This window comes from Ornithorhynchus anatinus, chromosome 9 (assembly GCF_004115215.2).
Source record: "Ornithorhynchus anatinus isolate Pmale09 chromosome 9, mOrnAna1.pri.v4, whole genome shotgun sequence".
NCBI lineage: Eukaryota > Metazoa > Chordata > Mammalia > Monotremata > Ornithorhynchidae > Ornithorhynchus > Ornithorhynchus anatinus.
This window is the reverse complement of record NC_041736.1, coordinates 46,412,509-46,434,275: the sequence shown is the minus strand read 5'-3', so window position 1 is coordinate 46,434,275 and position 21,767 is coordinate 46,412,509. Positions and strand designations below refer to the sequence as shown.

Here is a 21,767-nt window from a genome sequence, read left to right as displayed (position 1 = left end):
TGCCGCTGTGGTACAGGGGGACCCAAGACCTATCCAGAGTTTTGCAGTGGTTCTGCTGCTGCTTTAACTAGGCTCCCTAACGAATCCTTCTGAAAACTATTGAGTTTCTGTGTTTCTACTCCCTGAGCCTGATGCTGAACAGAGATGGGCTTCTCAAATTTAGGCCTTAGGGTAAAGACTGCTCTGAGAATGTGCCTGCAGAATGAGGAGAAGCACATGAGCAAATAAAAGTCCTGACCAAATACAAATTCTGGGGCAAAAAACATACCACCAAATGTCCTAGGTTTAATTACATGTTTTGAAATAGTTACACAGAGTCCTAATACTTACATTCTTGCCTATAATCCAAAAAACAGAAAAAGAACATTATAAAATCCCAGATAGGAAGACAGATTCAGTCACAAGAATAACTGAGTTAACTTATGGTATAGAATGCCAAAACAACTTCTTAAACATGTCCAACAAAAATCTTTTAAACACTAATAACTTTAAATATCCAGCCTACCGGCTTCATTTGCCCAAAGAACCAAGATTTCCATCATTTAAGTTAGATTTATTTCCCGATTCAATCAAAACGACGTAAAGATGTCCCCAGTCAAAGCACTCACTCACTTTGCAGGCTACTATGAGGTGAAAGAATGCTTTTACCCACTGAGCTGGGAGTTGGGGAATCTACACTGAGGCCCTGCACACCCAGAGTGAGGAAGATGTGGGTTTAGTTTCATGCATTCCATCGTATTTACTGAGCGCTTACTGTGTGCAAAGCAATGTACTAAGCGCTTGGGAGAGTACATTATAACAATAAACGGATATATCTGGGTTAGCAGGCATGGGCTCCAGCCTGATTATGTTTCGGGAGTATACTGCTGGCTATTCAGGTCCCCCTCAAGAAAATTGGAGATGCGGGCTTGAGTGGAGAAATGTGGGTGGCAAGGTTGGCTTCCTGGAGGCTGATTCTCTGCTCCAAGTAGACAAAAGCCTAGGCACGGGGAAGAATGAAGAAGATGGTGAAGGGCACCTGCTTTCCTTCCACAGCTCCTGATAGTCCTTCTGGTGTGCCCAATGAGGAGAACGGCAGTCAATGTTCTTCCATCTTCATATTTCTCGGGCCCTTAGAAGGGCATAGAATTTTGATTGCCTAAGCTAACAAGGGCACTGATGAGTTCAGTGAAACAGGGTGAAGTGCTAACGGGGAAAGCATCCCTAAGGAGAGCAATTAACAAAGTATAGAAAGATTTTGTGTTTTCATTTTAAAAGTGTATTTTCCCTGGCTTTAGGGTTTCCATCTTTAGATACCAGAATGGTACACACCCTCGAGATCGAAAGTTCAATGCGGTCAGAGGACGCGCTACTAACTCCGTGGTACTGTGCTCTCGCAAGCACTTAGTACTGTGCTCTGCACACAGTAAACACTTCATAAATACCACTGATTATCATTTCATCCCTTTGCTTACTTCTTCTGTGATGGATTCTTCCAGAATCCTTTTTGAAAGGGATGTGCAGTAGTGGCAAATGGAATTCCCGCCCCAGTTTCATCACAACATCTTTAAGGCTGATTTTCTCCTGCATTCAAATAGTGTTTCTCTGTTTTCATAGACTTCTAGAATTGACTGTAACAAATGACACCAATACTTTCTCCTTAGTATCTATAAAATACCCTGACCTATAGGGTGTTTGAGAGTTGCCACATTTTTGTTTTCACCTTGTAGTTAATCCTCATTACAATGAGAAGGTGCCCAATTGAGAACAAAAATTGGTTTTGGGGGCAGTTCTTTCGTTCCACAACTTTTCCACTCGACAAATTATTTAAAAACCATTTTAAAATATAGAATATATTTTATATATAAAATATGTATATAGTATACATCCAACCCCCTTTTGGATTCTGAGAGTACACAGGTACAGCTCTGGAACGATTTTCAGGAAACCTCTAGGGCTTGGTCAATTTCTCATTTGACAGTAAGGGAGGCATGGGATGACAAGATGCATTGCTGCAGGTGAATATCTGGAGCCTGGAGCCAAAATTTCCTCCTGGGTTCATTAAAGTTTTGGAAAAAAGCATCTTGAATTTCAGCCTGGTTTCATCATCTTTAGTCAAACTGTCAATTTCCACAGTTACAAAAATGTGTCTTTCGAGTTTAACCCAGCAACTGGAACTGAGGATTTCTCCTGACTGCTAGTCAGCTGAAGCCCACCATATCATTTAGTCCATCTAGCAATCACTGAGCAGTCCAACTCCTCTTGCTTAAAATTCTTTGTGAAACATCAGTGCTTCTGCTTCAAGAACAAGCCCGTAATTAGAGCTCCTTTTCCTGCTGAGTGAACCAGAATTAAGCTTCCCTACCATTTTATAGTCATCTCTATTTTTGTACCTTCTTTTTCCACGCTTTCTTATGAAGTCCTTTTGGAAAACCCTATCTCAATATCCTTTCTGTTTCTATGCCAGTCTCCCACAGTCACTTTTCCTTCTCTGTCTCCAAATTCCAAGTCTTTTTTTTTTTTGTCTTTATTCAGAGCCTCTCACTTTTTGCTGCTACACAAGCTACTCTTTTCTCCTTGTCCACCCATTTGACAGATTTTCCAAAAAGCCAGTCTAACCATGAAGAAATACCTAAGTTGGGGGAAGGGATGGGGAAAGATCTGGTCCTGGTGCTGGTCACAGACACAGCTGTGGTACCTCATTTTTTTCCTTATGTGAAGAAGTTGAATACTGTTTAAATTGAACAGCCTTTAATAGGGGCTTGGGGTAATTCTGAATGCAAATTTATACTTTAAATGCTTTAATAATTTCTGATGAACAGAAAATATCCCCACAGCATACGGTGAAACAAACCTTTCCTCTACTATTTCACGCTCTTAGAAAAATAAATCCCCCCAATAAACAAATTCAAGTTACATCTGTGCAGATCGAAAACAAAGCATATGGTTCCTAAACCACATTTAACAAGAATTGTCAGATATTCATAGTCTGTTCTAGTTGACACTTCTACCCACCTAAGGCCCAATCTTCTGTTCCTGATAAATCAATCAATGGTTTTTACTGAGAACCTCCTGTATGCAGGCATCGTATTAAGTGCTGGGAAATAGACAGAACTTTAAGTTCATGTAGTCTCTACATAAAAAGGAATGCAAAATTAGGCTGTTAGGTGTGACTAAGTATAACCGATATTTTTTAATTTAAAAAATTCAGAAATAAATATCAATTTTTATCTTCAATGACATAGGCAAGATCCAAAATCAGACTGGCTGTTTCCACAGCGACTTGAAGACCACTAAGCTTTGCAACAAAGCAGTCCAAAGTCAGTTGGTCGACGGAGTCTAAAGCCTGCTGGCTATGACAGTCTGGTGGAGGTATGAGAGGATGAGAAGGACTACGTAAGTTGCGCCAGTTGAGTTTTTCCCGGTTACTGTATATTCCACAACCACATCTGGAAACCAACTCTGCCCAATCGACATTAGTTGGAGAACCCGGTTGAACAGACCAACAGTGTCCATACTCTACGTCGGTGAGAATTTCACCCTCATCGTGCTCCAGAGCACGAGCGACAGACTCCAGGGAACTGCAAAAAGCATCGGCAACTAACTGATATTCTGTCCGAGAACAGCCACTGACTTCGAGAATGCTGTCAGGCACACTGCGGCTCTGTAGAGTGAAATCACAGCAGATAAAAACCTGGGTTAGCAGATAATAAAAAAATGATTTGGTGATTATATAAGCTTCATATAAATCAATATCATCATCTGGAGCATTTACTGAGCACCTTTTGTGTGCAGAGTTCTGTACTAGTTGGGCAACATGCAACAGAGGCTGAGCACTTTTGAAAAAATACTAATTTTTCCCTAGCAGTAGTAGAGGAAGCATTTACTGAGCACTCACTGGATGCAATTAACTGTACAAAGCCCTTGGAAAGTACGGAACAAAGAGGAGACATTCTCTGCCCACAGGGAGCTTACATTCTATTCAGTGGGGTAGGTAGAGGTATTAATTTTGTACCTAGATATACTTTACAAAAATTTCTTTAATTTTTTCAAAGCTGATCTTCTCTAGGTGGTATCAAGTGATTAAAGAATTCCCGAATAAAGGACATATGACAATTTTTCACCCAGAGAATACCTGGCCTCTTGAGCCTGCTATTACTTACAACTCCCTTTCCCCTTTCAATCCACCAGACCAGAGGGAGTAATGGCCAAGAGAGGGAGGATGAGGAATGGAGGTGGAGCTTTTGGCAATGTTACTTTTAGTCCCTTAAAATTTTTGCAGCATTCTGACTTTGAACAAGAAGAGTACAAGTGGTCAAACTGGTCACACAATTGGTCACATGGAAATTCACCACCTCAGAGGTGATGGGGATAGTCAGTCCCACAGCTATTTCAGCTCTAACCCCCTAGACTTGTTCAACCCAAGCCCCTAAAAAGGTCTGAGAGTTCCCAGTTAAAGCTAAAAAGACCCAAAATGGCATCCCCCTAGACTATAAATTGTATTTACTGAGCGCTTACTGTGTGCAGAGCACTGTACCAAGCCCTTGGGAGAGTACAATATATCCAAGTTGGGAGGCACGCTCCTTCCCTGTCCATGAGAAGCAGCTTGGCATAGTGGATAGAGCGCAGGCCTGGGAGTCAGAAGGTCATGGGTTCTAATCCCAGCTCTGCCTCTTGTCTTCCGTGTGACCTTGGGCGAGTCACTTTACTTCTCTGTGCCTCAGTTACCTCATCTGCAAAATGGGGATTGAGGCTGCGTCCAACCCAATTTGCTTGTATCCACTCCCCGGCTTAGTACAGTATCTGGCACATAGTAAGCACTTAAACACTATAATAATAATTATTATTATGAGCTTACAGTCTGGAGATCATTTACGTCTTTGGAGTCTATTCCCTCCCAGACTTCATCGCTCCTAAAATTCTTGGCCCCTTGTCACCCACGTGCTCAAAATAATAATAATGTTGGCATTTGTTAAGCGCTTACTATGTGCAGAGCACTGTTCTAAGCGCTGGGGTAGATACAGGGTAATCAGGTTGTCCCACGTGAGGCTCACAGTCTTCATCCCCATTTTACAGATGAGGTAACTGAGGCACAGAGAAGTTAAGTGACTTGTCCACAATCATACAGCTGACAAGTAGCAGAGCTGGGACTCGAACCCATGACCTCTGACTCCCAAGCCCGGGCTCTTTCCACTGAGCCACGCTGAAAGGTGGCACCTATAGGTGGGTGCTAATTTAAGGGTAAAACCAATGTACTCTCTCACCCGCCCCATTACCTGGAGGTAAATGTTTGGACTCAGTTTTGCCCTCAGCCTGTGTTTGTAGCTCTTATCTGGCCCTCCAAGAAAAGAAATTTACACACTCCTGATCTCAATATACAGTTTCAAATGCAGCACGTACCTTATGCCTTATAAAGGTGGCCAAGTGAGTTTCAGTACAGCCACCTCCTAACAAAGCCAAAGGCTGCTTGATAGTTAGTTGTAAGACATGTTGTGCCGTCTGACAAGCGAGCTGAAAGAGACACGTTCGTAAATGTCAGAACCTAACACAACTCAGAAAAGAAAAACCCGTGTGCTTTCAAAGCAAAGAGCATGTCCCCCCAAAAGCACATTTTAAATCTACGCCAAGTACATCTGTGCTCAGTGTGACACAAAATGTGGATGTAACTGAAATTCTGCGGACACTGAAATACTGTAGAGAGCAAGAAATGTCAAATGCCTTTTGGTGAAGAATCTTTCTGAAACGGATTCCTATAGGCTGTAAGCGCCCACATCTATACTACGAGGCACATGGGCTAGGAAGAATGCTAACTGCAGCAGTACTGACTAGATGAATGAAAAAACCAGCAAACTCAGTTTCCTGTTGAGAAAATCAGGAAATGAAAATGAAATGAAATGGAATGAAATGGAAATCAAAATAAGGATACTTGGTATCTAGACTACAAGCTCACTGTGGGGAAGGAAAGTGACTAGCAACCTTGTTATAATGTAATCTCCCAAGTATTTTATACAGTGCATTGCACAGACCCTCAATGAATACGACCGATTGATTGATTGAGGATCATTCACTGTAGCTACAGCTGAAACAGGCTGCGTGTCAAAGACGGGGCAAATGTAACAGCACTGAGGAAATGACGGTGCGGGCTAGGGACCACGGGTTATGTATTCCAAGCAATGCCGTCCAGGATCCGGCCGAGTCTTAGAACCACACGTTTTGGAAATGCCTGGCGAAATCGGGGACAGCTGTGGGCCGTATCCTGGGAAAGCACTTCTGCTCCCACTGTCGCCAGCTATCCTGCTGGGAGTGAAGAATAATGAAGAATTCTTTGTTGCGCTACAGACTTCTTGCGAAAACAACCGGGGACTTGCCAAAGAGGAGACGCTTATGGCTGGGAAGAGTCTGGTTCCAACAAACTGAAACAACAGAAGGCCAACTCTGGCCCGCTCCAGAGACTCCCTCTTCCCACCCCAACTCATCACACCTAAATTTTGCTGAGTTTTGCCCAACCGGGACGTTCTATTACCTACCTTCAGCTCCTCCCACGCAGTTTCATTTCTATTGCAGAGTATCAAACTGCAGACAGTGTCATCATTTGGAATTAGATGCAAGAAGTGTTTGGAACCAAAATTTGCAAAGCAGAGATCCTTCACATTTCCATAACCAGTAGGAGACACAGAATCTAGGGAGCCGATAGGCTGTGCACCTAAAATCAGAAATGAAATCTTTTAGTTATGTTTAATATTTCAGTACTTTTTATAGCTTCAAAGGTTTCTGACTCTACAAAATAAAAATTTAAAAGATGTATTAAAAAAAATCCTTAAAATATAAAGAAAAAACAGCTTAATGCTAGGAAACTGTCTGAGCTGTATGCAGTGGGCAATCAAAAATAAACATTAAATTCAAATTGGAGGACATTTCCCAATAAAAAGCAAAATATTTTCCACCATCCCTTCCATTTAATTCCCCCCTTTTCTTAACTTCATGGCACTTTGGAGACAAAACTGCTATTAAACTTAATCAGAATGCTCTTAAAAACACACGGCCCTGTCAGAGATACTGATTTAATTACCTAATATAACCATGCAGGATAGAGGATAAAATAAGAACAAAACAGAGGCCAGAGAGAACTCAGAACTAGAAACTAGACATTTCTGAACATTGAACAGTCTTCAGTGTTTCCTTAATCTACATAGTTAAAGTATTTCAATGTGCTTTTAAGTACACAAGGGAGAATGTAAGTGAAAATTCTATGAGTGAAGTTGGAAACAATAAGGCAGTGAAAATTAGAAAACAAGGAATCTATTTTTCAGGGAAAATGAGAAAACAAGGGATACATTTTTCACTTAACCAAAGCTAGAACTGCCGTCAATCAATTCAAGGAAAGGAAAACAGTCTAGAAACTTGGCAATGACCCCAGTGACCGTTGGGCTCAGTAAAACGCAGGGCCGGGTGGCAAGCTGATGTGCTGCACTGCAGTGACTGTCCCAACCTTTGGTTCCACGATAACTGGCTATTCTGGTCAGCAAATATGCGATTGGTTGGTCAGCTGCTGCTCACGCAGCAAGGCTAGGACTGGGACATCCCAGGGGTCCCAAAACAAGCTACCGTTGCCGGTCCGGTACCCATTTTTTTTATGGTATTTGTTAAGCACTTACTATGTGCCAGGAGCTGTACTAAGCGCCGCTTCCCAGAGAAGCAGCATGGCGTAGTGGATAGGGCACAGACCTGGGAGTCAGAAGGTCACGGGTTCTAATCCCAGATCTGCCTTGTCTTCTGTGTCATCTTGGGCAAGTCACTTATTATTCTCTGTGCCTCAGTTACCTCATCTGTAAAATGGGGTTTGAGACTGTAAGCCCCACACGGGACAGGGACTGTGTCCAACCCGATTTGCCTGTATCCACCCCAGTGCTTACTACGGCACATAGTCCTTAACAAATACCATCTTTATTATTCTTGCAAGCTAATCAGGTTGGATACAATCTTAGTGCGAGTCATCCCCTTGATACTCTAACCTCGTTATGCACAGGGAAAAGATCTATTAATTCCGTTGCATTGTACTTTCCCAAGCACTTAGCTAAAGTACTCTACCCATAGGAAGCACTCAATAAATACCACTGATTAATTGATTAATCCCCATTTTACACATGAGGAAACTGAGGTAAAGACGATATAAGTGACTTGTCCAAAGTCACACAGCGGACAAGTGGCAGAGCTGGGATTAGAACACAGGTCCTTCTGATTCATTCATTCATTCAACAGTATTTATTGAGCGCTTACTATGCGCAGAGCACTGTACTAAGCGCTTGGAATGTACAATTCGGCAACAGATTCCCAGGCCCACGCTCTATCCACTAGGATACACTGCTTCTCCGTACCTTCTAGTACAGATCCCATGTACATGGAGCAGTCCCAGGAAACTTCCAAGTAGTTTTGACTCCTTGAGGGCAAGGACCTTGTCTTTTTCCTGTTATACTCTCCCAAACATTTAGTACTGTGCTTTGCACACAGCAAACACTCCAAGCGCTTAGTAGTGCTCTGCACACAGTAAGGGCTCAGTAAATACAACTGAGTGAAATACTATTGATTGTCCCAGAGGATACACAATAATAATAAATTTCATATTTCTTAAGCACCTATGTATCAAGTACCGTTCTAAGCCTAAGGAAGATACAAGGCAGTCACGTCAGACGCAGTCTAAATAGGATGGAGAACTGGTATTTTCTCCCCTTTTTACAGACAAGGAAACTGAGGCACCCAGAAGTGAAGTGACTTGCCCAAGCCCACATATATAGTAAGAGTTAAAACTAAAATCCTCTGACTCCCAGGCCCACGATCTTTCCATTAAGCCATTCTGCGTCCGATTAAGACTTGGGTGTTGATGGCTCTAAATCAATACAAAGCCAGTTATAACGCGTTGGAAACCCTGTAGGCTCCAGAAATGTCACTGTCCCATGGAGGTACCCGAAAAAAGGAGCTAGCCTAGCTCGGATCGGGGGGGGGGGGGGGGGGGGGGACGACGACTGCAGTCCCAAGGCCAGAATCAAACCAGATTTGAGTCTTTAACGAAGCCACTGGGATCCTGAAGCCTGCCCAAGGTTTGAGTTCATTATAGGTTGGTGGTTTGGGCCCAGGCGGATAGAGCCATCAAAATTACCTAGCAGTGGTGAAATGCAGCTCTGCCTTCAATTAGGAGGCTTGAGAGTGCACCTGGAGTTATGTGGTCCCTTTCTGGATCCTGACAGGGCATGTATCTTTCCAGTTTTCTTAAAGTAATTTGAGGTAAAATGATCAATTTGTGGTTTTATTCTGACTTCTCTTTTTTTCTGATTCAAGGGCTTGCAGATGGCTAAATTACCATTCGACACCCCAGTTATGTAATAATAATAATTACGGTATTTACTGGCATTAGGATAGTGCCTGGCACATGGTAAGTGCTTAATGAATACTATAATTATGATGTGCCAGGAACTTTATTAAGCGCCAGGGTGGACACAGTCCCTGTCCCACGTGGGTTCACAGTCTCAATCCCCATTTTACAGATGAGGTAACAGGCACAGAGAAGTGAAGTGACTTGCCTAAGGTCACACAGCAGACAAGTGGCAGAGCAAGGATGAAAAACCACAACCTTCTGACTCCCAGGACCGTGCTCTTTCCACTACACCATAAGTGTTGTCACACCTAGACAAGGTGAAGCAACCATAGATCCTGACTCTTCATTCTGAACAGGGATGCAAAACGGGGTGAGGGATTTAAAGGGGGAAAGCGCTGGTAGGTGACCAGCTTCAAGAAACTATCCACATTGGAATCTTTTCAGCCTTGACAATAATGTGAAAAGAACATGAGAAGCAGCGTGGCTTAGTGGAAAGAGCCCGGGCTTTGGAGTCAGAGGTCATGGGTTAGAATCCCGGCTCTGCCACTTGTCAGCTGTGTGACTGTGGGCAAGTCACTTAACTTCTCGGTGCCTCAGTTACCTCATCTGTAAAATGGGGATTAACTGTGAGCCTCACGTGGGACAACCTGATTTCCCTGTATCTACCCAAGCGCTTAGAACAGTGCTCTGCACATGGTAAGCGCTTAACAAATACCAACATTATTATTATTATTATGGGCCTTGGTGTCAGAAGACCTGGATTCAAATCCTGGCACTACCAGTTGCCCACTATGTGACCTTGGGCAAGTCCTTAGCTTCTCTGTGCCTCAGTTTCCTCATCTTTAAAATAGGGATTTAATACCCTTTCTCCCTCCCCCTTAGACTGTGAGCCCTATGTGGGACAGGGATTGTATCTGATCTGATTAACTTGCTAGATCTATAGTAAGCATTTAACAAATAAAAGGATAATAAGCACAACAACTCTCACAGGTTTTATCAGAGAACCCAGATGAGTGAGTCAGGAATTCTAGCTCATAAAGCCAGGAGAGCCATTGCTCTTGGGAAGTGGGCAACTCTGAAGGCAACCTTTTTAATCTAGATATCAGTTAGAATATGTGTTTTAGATTAGAAGCAATAATAATGATACTTACTGAGTGCCCATGAGGTGCAATGCTCTATCAGGTTCCACAGAAAGAAGACACACTAGATATAACAAGAACTGACTACTAGTGACAGGGATGGAAGGAAACTTCAGACTTTACAGAGAAGGGGAATGCCCCGGAAAAAAACAGTAAGTATAAACTAAACATGACAAAATTGGATAGATTTTTTAAATCACTTTAGGTCTGCAGGGACAATGAATATTTAAGAAAACAAAATAAATTGCAATTTTTCAGATTTGAAAACTATGGGAGATACAAATTGGACAAAGCCATAAAAATCTATAACATCTATAACTCATCCTAATATCCAAATGCTCCTTTCTGGACAAGGGCACAGATAATGAAAAGCTAACAGCATAGCATCATGTCTGTCCCTATTCTTTCCAGCCCTCACAGAATATATCATCATCAACCTCTGATCTTTGACTTTTTAATTTCAAAGTCCTAATTTCCAGATAAATGTACTGAATTCATCTAAGATTCTTCTTTAAATCCAGTAAATAAGGCAGTTTGTTTATCTCCCTCGCAGAAATGAAGGCAAAGGGATGTTATAGCTTCAGGAAACCATATTAGAATTTAACAAATTATAATAGTTTTGACAAATAAGAAAACTGCTTTAAGAATTAGAGATGGGATTATTGTAAGACCCATCTTTTCTATGATCCATTCAATATGGGACTATAATCTTTCACCTGCTACAATTAAAACTAGCACAGCCTGACTGGAAGACAAAAAATTCACCAAGACATAGCTTTTATATATCTAACAGAGCCCAAGAGACACTATGGTGCAACATGACTAGATATGGACTGACAAGCCAAATTTAAATTCAACCACAGGTTATTTTGGGAAAAAGGCACAGAAGAGGAAAACATTCTAACAGCCCCTTTTGCAGAAAATGCTGCAAAGCTTTAGCTCCTGTAAGTCGAATTGGTTTAAGGCCATAAAATTATAAGAGCTCAAAAGGAAAGAGAGGAAACACACAGAAACCCCTTTCTCTGAGGGAATACTAAAGGGCAATCTGAACATTATATACTTTTTAATGGTATTTGTTAAAAACTTACTTTGTGTCAAATACTGTTCTGTATCTACTGGGGTGAGATACAAGTTAATTAGGTTGGACACAGTCCCTGTCCCGCATGAGTCTTCCAGGCATGGAGAAGTTAAATAACTTGCCCAAGGTCACACAGCGAGCAACTGGCAGAGCCGTGATTAGAACCCGGGTCTTCTGACTCCCAGGGCCCGTGATCTTTGCACTAGCCCATGCTGTTTGTGCATTTTGCCTGGTGGCCTTCTGTGCTCCTGGCCAGGATGGCTTGGACCACTACTGACTTCTGCCTCGAGTCTATTTCTGCGGCTTCTAAACCCTGGGGTGTCAAGTTGGAAATTCCTCTTCCACCCCAAACGGTAAGGCCCAGGTATATTTCCACTCCCAGGAAGTGCTGATGGAGGATGACGGGAATAAGGAATCACGGAAAAAGGACTAGGATAGAGATCTTGGGTTGAAGGAAACGAGAGTGGAAGACAGCAACACAACACACCCACTCTCATTTCGTTCATGCCCTTTTAGACTAGTACATTTTTTTTTTCTAAACCTGTGAAAAATATGAGACTCTACAACCCAACATCCTATCTGCTATTGACTCAACGATTCAGAAGGCGCAATGTCATTACACCTTATTTTCTACGAACGCCTTTAAGAGTGCACTGGAACATTTTGTCATACCGGGTGAAGAGCTTCTCCATTATATGCTTCAGCCTGTTCTTCGGTATACCGGAAGGCTGAATTGCACCAATCTTTTATTTTGCTATCATTTGGAATTAATTTCTACATTCAACACAAAATGTTCTGACCCAGCTAGTCTGAATCATTTAAATGAAGCTGAAAAGGAACTATTCAAAGACTGTCTTATGTTGTCGAGTGGGATCTCCTGCATTTTACCAAAGAGCCATGTCCACCAAACATGACGTAAATAGCTGTTGGCTTAGAAGAAATTATAAAACAATAAGGATGCTGAGGTAATCTGAGATTACATACTGTAAACATGTCCTCAAGGGATATGTCTACAGACTCTCTTGTACTCTCCAAAGTGCTCAGTTCAGTGCTCACCACACACAGAGTGCTCAATACCACTGATTGACATTATATGCAGTTGTCCTTTGTATTTAATGTGTGTACCACTGACCGTGAAAAACTAAGATTATTACCTGTCATTTGAGCCAATGGCTCCATCAAAGCCAGTCCAACTCTGTCTACGGCAATGACACGATGCTGATTGAGGTACTGTTTCAAAGACGGGTGGATAACTTTCTGGCACACCACGAGATCTACTTGGTCATCGATCAGCTGTTTCCCTAAGATAAGCAATTGATCCAGGGCTGCAGTTTCCAGGGAAACATCACAACTGATCACCACAGTTCCTTCTCCAACATCAGAAAGGTCTCCGGCCATGGAAACACAGAAGAGTGCCATCGTATGGGTACGCCCGGGTAACGTTCTGTCAGGAAGCGTCTTCATCGACAGAAATTCTGGCATTTCAATAAGCAGTCCAGGTAATACAGTAGAATCCATAACTCTGTGACCCTTTAAAGGTACAATTATACTCTTCCCCAAGATAGCACGACCTTCAGCGTTTTGCGGAACAGTAAGCAAAAAGGCTCTCAGAATCAACGCCCCGATATGATCTACTTCTCTTACGGTCAGCATGCAGGCCGGCTTACTTGTTAATATACTACGCACCAACTGAAGCAGAGTTCTCGTTCTGCTAAAGTCTACCGGGATTCGGCAGGCACAGACCTCAGATCTGAGGTACTCCACGCAGAGGCTCAAAAGATGTTTATTTGCTTCAGTGACAGTTCGGGGAGCTAAGTTTACTTTCTGACAACGCTCAATCAGGTTGCAGCAAAGAATGGCTGTAAATAAGCCACAGTCACTGAAGCGGGTTAAATGATTCTGCACCGAGGCGGTGAGGATCTTTAGTACCGGGTGGGTGACAGAAAGACTACCCAGTATGGCAGAGGACTGAGAAGTTGTACAGACACACCCTCCAACGCCATTGTGAAGTTGCTTCAGTCGCCCACAGGGGCCATAACAAGATGCTACAATTCCTCTTAGTACAGCCAGAGACTGACTAACCACGTCTTTAGTGAGCTGTACGCTGGTGCACAATGAAGGCTTTTTTGCTTCTAGGCGAGACATCTTATTTCAATCTACAAGTTGTAAAGACACAATTTTTATTTTGTTCATCGAACTCTTGGATTTATTGCATTGTAACACAAGTTCTTAAATACAGTCACTTTTCAGGAACCCAAATTACAATATGGCATCACGGACCCATGCGGTTAGACAGGTTCAGGTTTTGAAAAGCCTGGCACATCTTACTATGGGCGACTTAGAGAATTGGATCGCTTCATTCTTGAATGCTCTTTTTTTTAGTTTCTAACACAGATTTAGCAGAATTTTTGGCTGTTATCTGTATAATATATGTACCAAGATGGACCCCTATGAAAGATAACCCAGCCACAAGGAGCCAGTTTCTTCTTAACCAACTGCTTTTCCTCATTTCTTTTGATGCAAAAGAATCAAAATTCTATCTATAATGAAAAACAAAAACAAATAGGTTAGTACAGCTTTTTAAAGTTTCACACAAATTAAGAACTTTTTTTTATCATTCTGATTCTCTTTAAAAAAAAAGGTGATGAACTTGGATCTGATGAACTTATACGTGCTGCCCGTAATATTAATCTTCACTTGAGAGATCTAAGGAGTGAGTGCATTTACCCAACTCCCTCCCAGGAGCGATCTGGAAAAATGGATATCTTCCCTCCTTCTGAGAACTCGCTAATAGGCAACCTGCACTTACATATGTACATAAATAACACATGTACTTTCCAAGCACGTAGTACAGTGGTCTGCACACAGTAAGCGCTCAATAAATACAATTGAATGAATGAATCCTGAATTTCAATTCTGAGGTTCTTCCAGCGCCACGTGCTTAAAATCTTCAACTAATAATAGCTGTAAAGTGCCGAGAGTGGGTTAGGTGGCACACAAGCCATAGGATCTGGCTTGATCTTTGATCTCATAATCTTTCTGATCTCACATTCAAAGACATCAAAAACACAAAGATGTGGAAATAAAACATGAGCTTCATTACACTTGTAAATTCTGTCAAAAGTGATTGAGCCATGTATTTAGTAAATCAAGTTAGAAAAATGAAAAGACCTGATTGATGCTCCGGAGTTAGCAAGGAAAGTCCTATTTTAAGGAGACTACTTTTTAGCTTCCAACAACTTTTTGAGGGCATTAACTATTTTAGGCCATCACCATTGGGACCAATTTTCCCAATGCCCAAGTTTATTTCTCCTTAGTAAGTTATGCATCACTTCTTTCAGACCCCGACCTGTACAGCACACTGCGGCAGTGTAGGCGCAATGCGTGTAATGCTGCATTAAATGGTTCTTTTAATCATTGGAAAGAGTTCCATCCAACCTGGTTAGCTACCAAGGCACTGGGAAAACTGGACCGGGAGGTCACACAGTAGGGTAAGCAGAGGGGCAAAAATGGATGTGTAGGACCCCAGAATAAGTATGAACGGGTGGATAAAAGACAAAGAAACAGTGTGGCCTAGTGGAAAGCTAATCAGGTTGGACACAGTCCCTGTCCCACCTGAGGCTCACAGTCTTAATCCCCATTTTACGGATGAGGTGACTGAAGCAGAGAAAAGTTAAGCGACTTGCCCAAGGTCACACCGCAGACAAGTGACAGAGTCAGAATTAGCACCCAGGTCCCTATGACTCCCAAGACTCATGCTCTCTCCACTATATAATGCTGCTTCATTTCTCATCTTTCGTTCACTTATCCCTTCGATCTCCCATTGGTACCCGCGGCCAGTGCTGCCAAATCCGAGACAGGCCAGGAGGTGACACGCTAAGTAAGGTCAATAATACGTGGCTTTGTATTCTTGCTGTTGGTCTAGTGAGAAGAGCACAAGTCAGGGAATTAGGGGAGCAAGTTGGTGGCTCTGCCCACTGGGGGCACGCACAGTGATGGCTTCAAAACAAAGAAACACCGAGGGACTCTGGCAAGGTGGAGCCCCTTGCAAAAGGAATCCTGAAAAACCAGCTGGCTGAGGTGGGCGAGAAGACTGTGGCACTACTGGGCACAGCTCCTCCTGGCTTATGGCACTGAGGCCCCTGGTCTGAGCACTAAGCTGTGCAGTCACCTAGACCATAAATGGGTTGGTCTTCTAAACAAAACCACCCGGTGTGCACTTAGTAATGAGCTGCGTTCTGACCTCCCTGCGCCCAATGTTCCCACAGGAAACATGACTGGGCAAGTCACTTCACTTCTCTGTGCCTCAGTTACCTCATCTGTAAAATGGGGATGAAGACTGTGAGCCCCACGTGGGACAACCTGATTCCCCTGTGTCTACCCCAGTGCTTAGAACAGTGCTCTGCACATAGTAAGCGCTTAACAAATACCAACATTATTATTATTATTATGACTGGCAGGGCGAGAGTACGGGAAGCCTCACTATCGAGGTCTGTCTGGCGCCAAATGCCACTCTTGTCTGTCCGGGAGAGTCCTCACTATTTTAGATTGGTCCCTGACAGAGTCAGGCAAAACACCCCCGATTTTTCTACATGAATTTTCCTTTCATTAAAACCTACCTTCCTCTTGCAGACACAGCCATTGGGCAAAGTGAACCTCTCCCTGTTTCAAGATTCCCAATTGCAAAAAGAGGAGACAAAGACGGACCTATCGATCAACCAATCGTATTTATTGAACGCTTAATAAGTGAAGAGCACTGTACTAAGCACTTGGGAGAGTACAATAAAGTTGGTAGATACGTTCCCTCTGCCCACAAGAACATTAGGGACTATAGCTAACAGACAAGTACTTCCTGGGCTTAATGTTCAAAACATTGATCGCTCGGGTACAATGTTTTTCTTCAGGAAATTCGTGCGATTTCTGAAACCCAGAGGCTCTCATTTTCCGGTCATTTAGTCTAAACCAGGCACCTACCTTTATGATGTTGCCCGTTTTTCTACTTTCCTTTTTTTGAAGCTTCCTGCTGCATCACATGGGTCACAATCGCAGGTTCCGGAATCGTGTCCTTGTTTGGTATTTGAAAAATTGGACTGTTCTTGATGCTATGCCACCCTAAATGTATCAGCCCAATAGAAGGCACCATAACAATCAGAACTTTGTAGTCTCTCCAAATGGTTTTAAGACTCATAGTACTTTGGCATCTACTGTACCTATGTAAAAAGTTAATAGTTTTAAATAATATCTCCAAAATTACTTTTGGTAACCACACAAAACAAACTATAACTAGAGTTTCTCAAACCCAAGGATGCCAAACTTCTAATTAACACAACAAAATACAAAATCTAAAAGGTAGCAGGATGTTTGATTTGGCACACTTAAAAAGCATCACTTAAAAAATAACCTCGGTTTAAGAATCTTAGAAGAGGGGCATTAATTACTATACATGCCAGGAAATTACAGTGTAAGGATAGGAAACTTTCTTTAAAAAAAAAAAAGAGTGTTTTATTTACATGCTATAATTATTCCATTCCTTTGAACTGAGCAGGTCTATTGATAGAGGTAAATGAACAGATTCAGATGCACCTTTCATTCATTCATTCAGCAGTATTTATTGAGCGCTTACTATGTGCAGAGCACTGTACTAAGCGCTTGGAATGAACAAGTCGGCATAAGCATTGAGCATAAGACTACAGATGAATCTGTCCACTGTATTCAAAATTGCTCATGCCTTTATTCCAGCACTATATTCAGCTTGGGACCAGTAACATGTGGAGAACTTGGAGGTGGGGGAAGAGTCAAGAAGACAGTACTAAAAAATGATACAGCAAACTGAATTAGTTCAAACCAATCCACCAATGATATTAAGTGAGCACTTAAAGTGTACAGAGCACTGTATTAAGTACTTGGAAAAGTATATTACAATGGAAAGGCTAAAGGATAAGGATGTTCTTAACCTGTGTGAAGTTCATACAAGAAAGGATTTTGTACAGATGCTAAGGCGGCTATCGCTCCATCATCATGTCCAAAGGGGTTAAGTGAGAAACAGAATGGCTTCAACGGTAGTAGCTCTTGGCATATAAAGTCTTTGATTTAGCTGCGGATTCTCCCCTGAGACTTTCAGGGATGAGGAAAAAAAATATCTTTTTGAATGATTTGTGTGCGCTCTGGTCTAGGAAGGCAGAGAGGCTCAAAGTTCCTACTTGCCTTATGATACGGTGATTAACGAACCTTCTGTTTCGAGACCAGTGAATTCCACAGAAGGGAGGCTCTTAGGCTTGGTGATGAGATGGGACGCCAGTTATCTCAACGTTGCTCCCTGCATAAGCAACAGTAAATTGTTACTGATTAAAAGCTGTTCAGTGGCCCCTGTAAAAGGACTTTGCTATTAGATCAGCTTCTATTGTAAAAGGTTTGGCATTACAAAAACACAGCAATAGCCAGGATCAGGATTAGGCAATAGCCAGTATCAGGATTAGTGTCATGCATCACCGTACATGTACGCCAGGGCGTCAATCAATCAACCGCATTTACTGAGTGTCTTCTGTGTGCAGAACAGTAAACTAGGCAGTTGGAAGTACAACAGAAGTCACAATCCCTGCCCACAAGGAGCATTAAAATCTTATGAGAGATGCACGTAAAAGAATTTACAAACAGGAAAAAGCGCTCGGGGTATGCAAAACTCCGCATTCGAAAGTGCAAGGAGAATGTTGCAAAAGGGCTGAAATGATCAGTCAATGAATAGTTGATTAATTGAACTCTTACTGTGTGCAGAACACTGTGCTAAGTGCTTGGAAGAATATAACCGAGTTGGAAGACACAGTCGTTGCCCTCTAGGAAATTTAAATCTAAGAATGTGATTCAGAGAGCAGAAAAATCAGAGAGTCTCCTAGAGGTGATAGGATTTCAGAAAGGCTATAGAGATGAGGAGAGCTGTGATTCACTCATTCGATCGTATTTATTGAGCACTTACTGTGCGCACAGCACTGTACTAAGCACTTGGGAAAGTACAGTACAACAATAAATACACACGTTCCTGTGATCTGATGGATGTAACAGAAAAGGGAGGAGAAAGGGTGTGAGTTGGGGGAGAGGCCAGAATGAGGCACAGCGAGGTGAATTTAAGAGAATAAAGAGTGAAAGTTTGGGTGTATTTGGATAAGAGTGGATTGGTATGAGGGTGTGTTAGTGGAGTGCTCGAAAGCCAATGGTCAGGAGTTCTGCTTGATGCCAAGGGCAACGGTAGTCATCGGAGGTTTTTGAGGAAAGGATAGATGTATGCAGAATGACATTTTAGAAATTCTAGCAACAGAATAAAGATAGACTGGAGAGAGGAGAGGCTGGAGGCCGAGAGACCAGCGAAGAGGCCGATACAGTATCGGTCAAGCTGGGTAAGGTAAGTGCTTCAGCCAGAGTGACGGACACTTGGCTTATTATTATTACGGTATTTTTTTAGTTGCATAGTATGTGTCAAGCACTGCTCTAAGTTAGTTAGGTTGGACATAGTCCCTGGCTCTCAAAGGGTTCCCAGTCTAAGTAGGAGGGAGAACAGGTATTGAATCCCCATTTGACAGTTAGAGAAACTGAGGCACAGAGAAGTTAAGTGACTAGCCCAAGATCACACAGGAAGCAATTTGCAGAGCCAGAATTAGAGCCCAGGTCCTCTGACACAGTAAAAACAGCAATACACGAATGCCAAGTGATACTATGTTCTCTCGGCCTCCAGTTTCTATTTCCTCCAATCTGAGCTACACCTTGTGTACGCAGGCTTCATCTTCTTGATGCTTTACTCATTTTACATCTCAAAACCCACGAACGGCGTGGCCATTTCCCTCCACATCAAGCAAAAATACCACACGATCCACTTCGAGACTCTCCCCAACAGATCAGCGCTCTTCAACTGTTACTCTCCAGCCTTGGTCCCCTGGCTCATGCTGTTCCAAACTGGAATTCTCTCCCAGCTTATTCAACAATCCATCAGCGGTACTTACCGAGCATCTACTGGGTGCAGGGTTCCATACTACAGCACTCAACACACCACAGCTCTCTTCCCCTTCAAAACCCTCATCAAATCCCACCTCCTCCAACAAACCTTCTCTAACTCCCCAAAATTCAACCTATCGACCCATCGGCTGCCTCTGTCACATATTTATTTATTCCCTCGGCCGGCACTCATGCGTATGCACGATCAATTTTTCAGTATAATTAACCTATTTTTATTTTCACGTGTTTCCCGTTAGAGTGTAAGGTACTTGTGACCTACACTCACTCCCTTCTGTGTCACCTCTGTCCTTGGAATTTCACTCTTTATTCACCCCTCTCCCTCAGCCCTACCGCTCTTTAGGTACACTTCCATAATTTATTTAAATTAATGCCTGTAATCCCTCTCTAGACTCTAAGTTTGTCGTGGACAGGGAACATGTCTACCAACTCTGTGATACTACACTCTCCCAAGCGTTTAGGACAGTGCTGTAGACACACAGTAAGCGCTCAATGAATGCCACTGATTGATAACGAACGGGTCTCAATCTTCTGTTTTACTTTCCCGAGTGCTCGTACTGTGGGGCACTGCATTCTGGGCGCTCAATAAGTATCTTTACTACTACTATGAGAAGCAGCGTGGCTCAGTGGAAAAAGCCCAGGCTTACGAATCAGACGTCGTGGGTTCTAATCCCTGCTCCGCCACTTGTCGGCTGTGTGACCTGGGGCCAGTCACTTCACTTCTCTGTGCCTCAGTTCCCTCATCTGTAAAATGGGGATGAAGACTGTGAGCCCCACGTGGGACAACCTGATTACCTTGTATCTACCCCAGCGCTTAAAACAGTGTTTGGCCCATAGTGAGCACTTAAATACCATTATTATTACTATTACCACCACCACGACCTAAGTGAGCAGGAAACATAGTCCTGCTGCAATCTTTAATTGTCAGCTGATTAATTATCAGCTGTGTGACTGTGGGCAAGTCACTTCACTTCTCTGTGCCTGTTACCTCATCTGTAAAATGGGGATTAACTGTGAGCCTCACGTGGGACAACCCGATTCCCCTGTATCTCCCCCAGCGCTTAGAACAGCGCTCTGCACATAATAATAATAATAATGTTGGTATTTGTTAAGCGCTTACTATGTGCCGAGCGCTGTTCTAAGCGCTGGGGTAGACATAGGGGAATCAGGTTGTCCCACGTGGGGCTCACAGTCTTCATCCCCATTTTAATAATAATAATAATAATGTTGGTATTTGTTAAGCGCTTACTATGTGCAGAGCACTGTCCTAAGCGCTGGGGCAGACACAGGGGAATCAGGTTGTCCCACGTGGGGCTCACAGTCTTAATCCCCATTTTACAGATGAGGGAACCGAGGCCCAGAGAAGTGAAGTGACTGGCCCACAGTCACACAGCCGACAAGCGGCAGAGCTGGGACTCGAACTCATGAGCCCTGACTCCAAAGCCCGTGCTCTTCCCACTGAGCCACGCACATTCGAACCCATGACCTCGGACTCCAAAGCCCGGGCTCTTTCCGCTGAGCCCCCACCGCACCCCCCTTCCCCCCCATCCCCTTCACTCTTTCTTTCCCTCTTTTCCAGCTGCTACACGTTGGGGCTCTTTAGAAGAAGACACCTGATGGTTTTCCAGGCCCGTGCACTCACACGCAAGGTCAAGCGGCCTAAGGTTGCACTGACCTGGGGAGGAGGACAATGCGGGCGGGGGGGGAGGGGGAGGGGAGATTCTTGATTCCTCCTTGCACAGATCCGAGAAAGATTAAATCGAAAGTCGCAGGAGGGTCTGGGGAATGTCCCGGTTGCAGCGATCACCGGCTGCTGAGCCTCGACTTCTTCTTCTTCCTCCTTCTTCTTTTCCTCCTCCTCCTCCTCCTCCTCGGCTGCAGCCTCCAGGCCCCGAACGGCGCCCTGCCTCCGTCCGCACTGCGCATGCCCAGTGCCCCCAGCCAGTCCGACTGCGGATCCGCGATCCGGGTTTTGGAGGTAGCTTGGAGGGGGGGGGAACCATTCATTCATTCATCCATTCATTCAATAGTATGGATTGAGCGTTTACTAGGTGCAGGGCACTGGACTGAGCGCTTGGAATGAACAAGTCGGCAACAGAGAGAGACAGTCCCTGCCGTTTGACGGGCTTACAGTCTTCGATAGGGTTTATGGAGCGCTTACTATGTGCCAGGGGCCGTACTAAACGCTTGGAAGGGACAAATT

At 43.4% G+C, this 21,767-nt stretch overlaps 1 protein-coding gene across 3 annotated transcripts; it reads right to left on the bottom strand.

The window, feature by feature from the left end:
* Nucleotides 1-248: 248 nt before the first annotated feature.
* Nucleotides 249-21,493, bottom strand: MKKS (McKusick-Kaufman syndrome). 3 transcript variants are annotated; one of them, XM_029071824.2, is made up of 7 exons: nucleotides 21,240-21,493; nucleotides 17,795-17,882; nucleotides 16,541-16,776; nucleotides 12,721-14,106; nucleotides 6,507-6,682; nucleotides 5,380-5,490; nucleotides 249-3,643 (listed from the first exon to the last, which is right to left on the bottom strand). In XM_029071824.2, the coding sequence occupies exons 4-7, from the start codon at nucleotides 13,709-13,711 to the stop codon at nucleotides 3,200-3,202; spliced, it is 1,722 nt and encodes a 573-aa protein (XP_028927657.1). In that variant the 5' UTR covers nucleotides 13,712-14,106; nucleotides 16,541-16,776; nucleotides 17,795-17,882; nucleotides 21,240-21,493; the 3' UTR covers nucleotides 249-3,199. The 3 variants fall into 3 exon arrangements, with proteins under 3 accessions (XP_028927657.1, XP_028927658.1, XP_039768989.1); XM_029071825.2 differs by having other exon boundaries at nucleotides 16,541-16,678; XM_039913055.1 differs by lacking the exon at nucleotides 21,240-21,493 and adding an exon at nucleotides 20,212-20,229.
* Nucleotides 21,494-21,767: the final 274 nt, after the last annotated feature.

Coding starts and splice junctions, on each gene's coding strand:
- MKKS (XM_029071824.2), bottom strand. CDS start 13,711: ATGTCTCGCCTAGAAGCAAAAAAGCCTTCATTGTGCACCAGCGTACAG. Junction 5,491..6,506: donor CTGCGTGGGAGGAGCTGAAG/GTAGGTAATAGA, acceptor TGTCTCTTTCAG/CTCGCTTGTCAGACGGCACA. Junction 3,644..5,379: donor CCACCTTTATAAGGCATAAG/GTACGTGCTGCA, acceptor TTCACTCTACAG/AGCCGCAGTGTGCCTGACAG.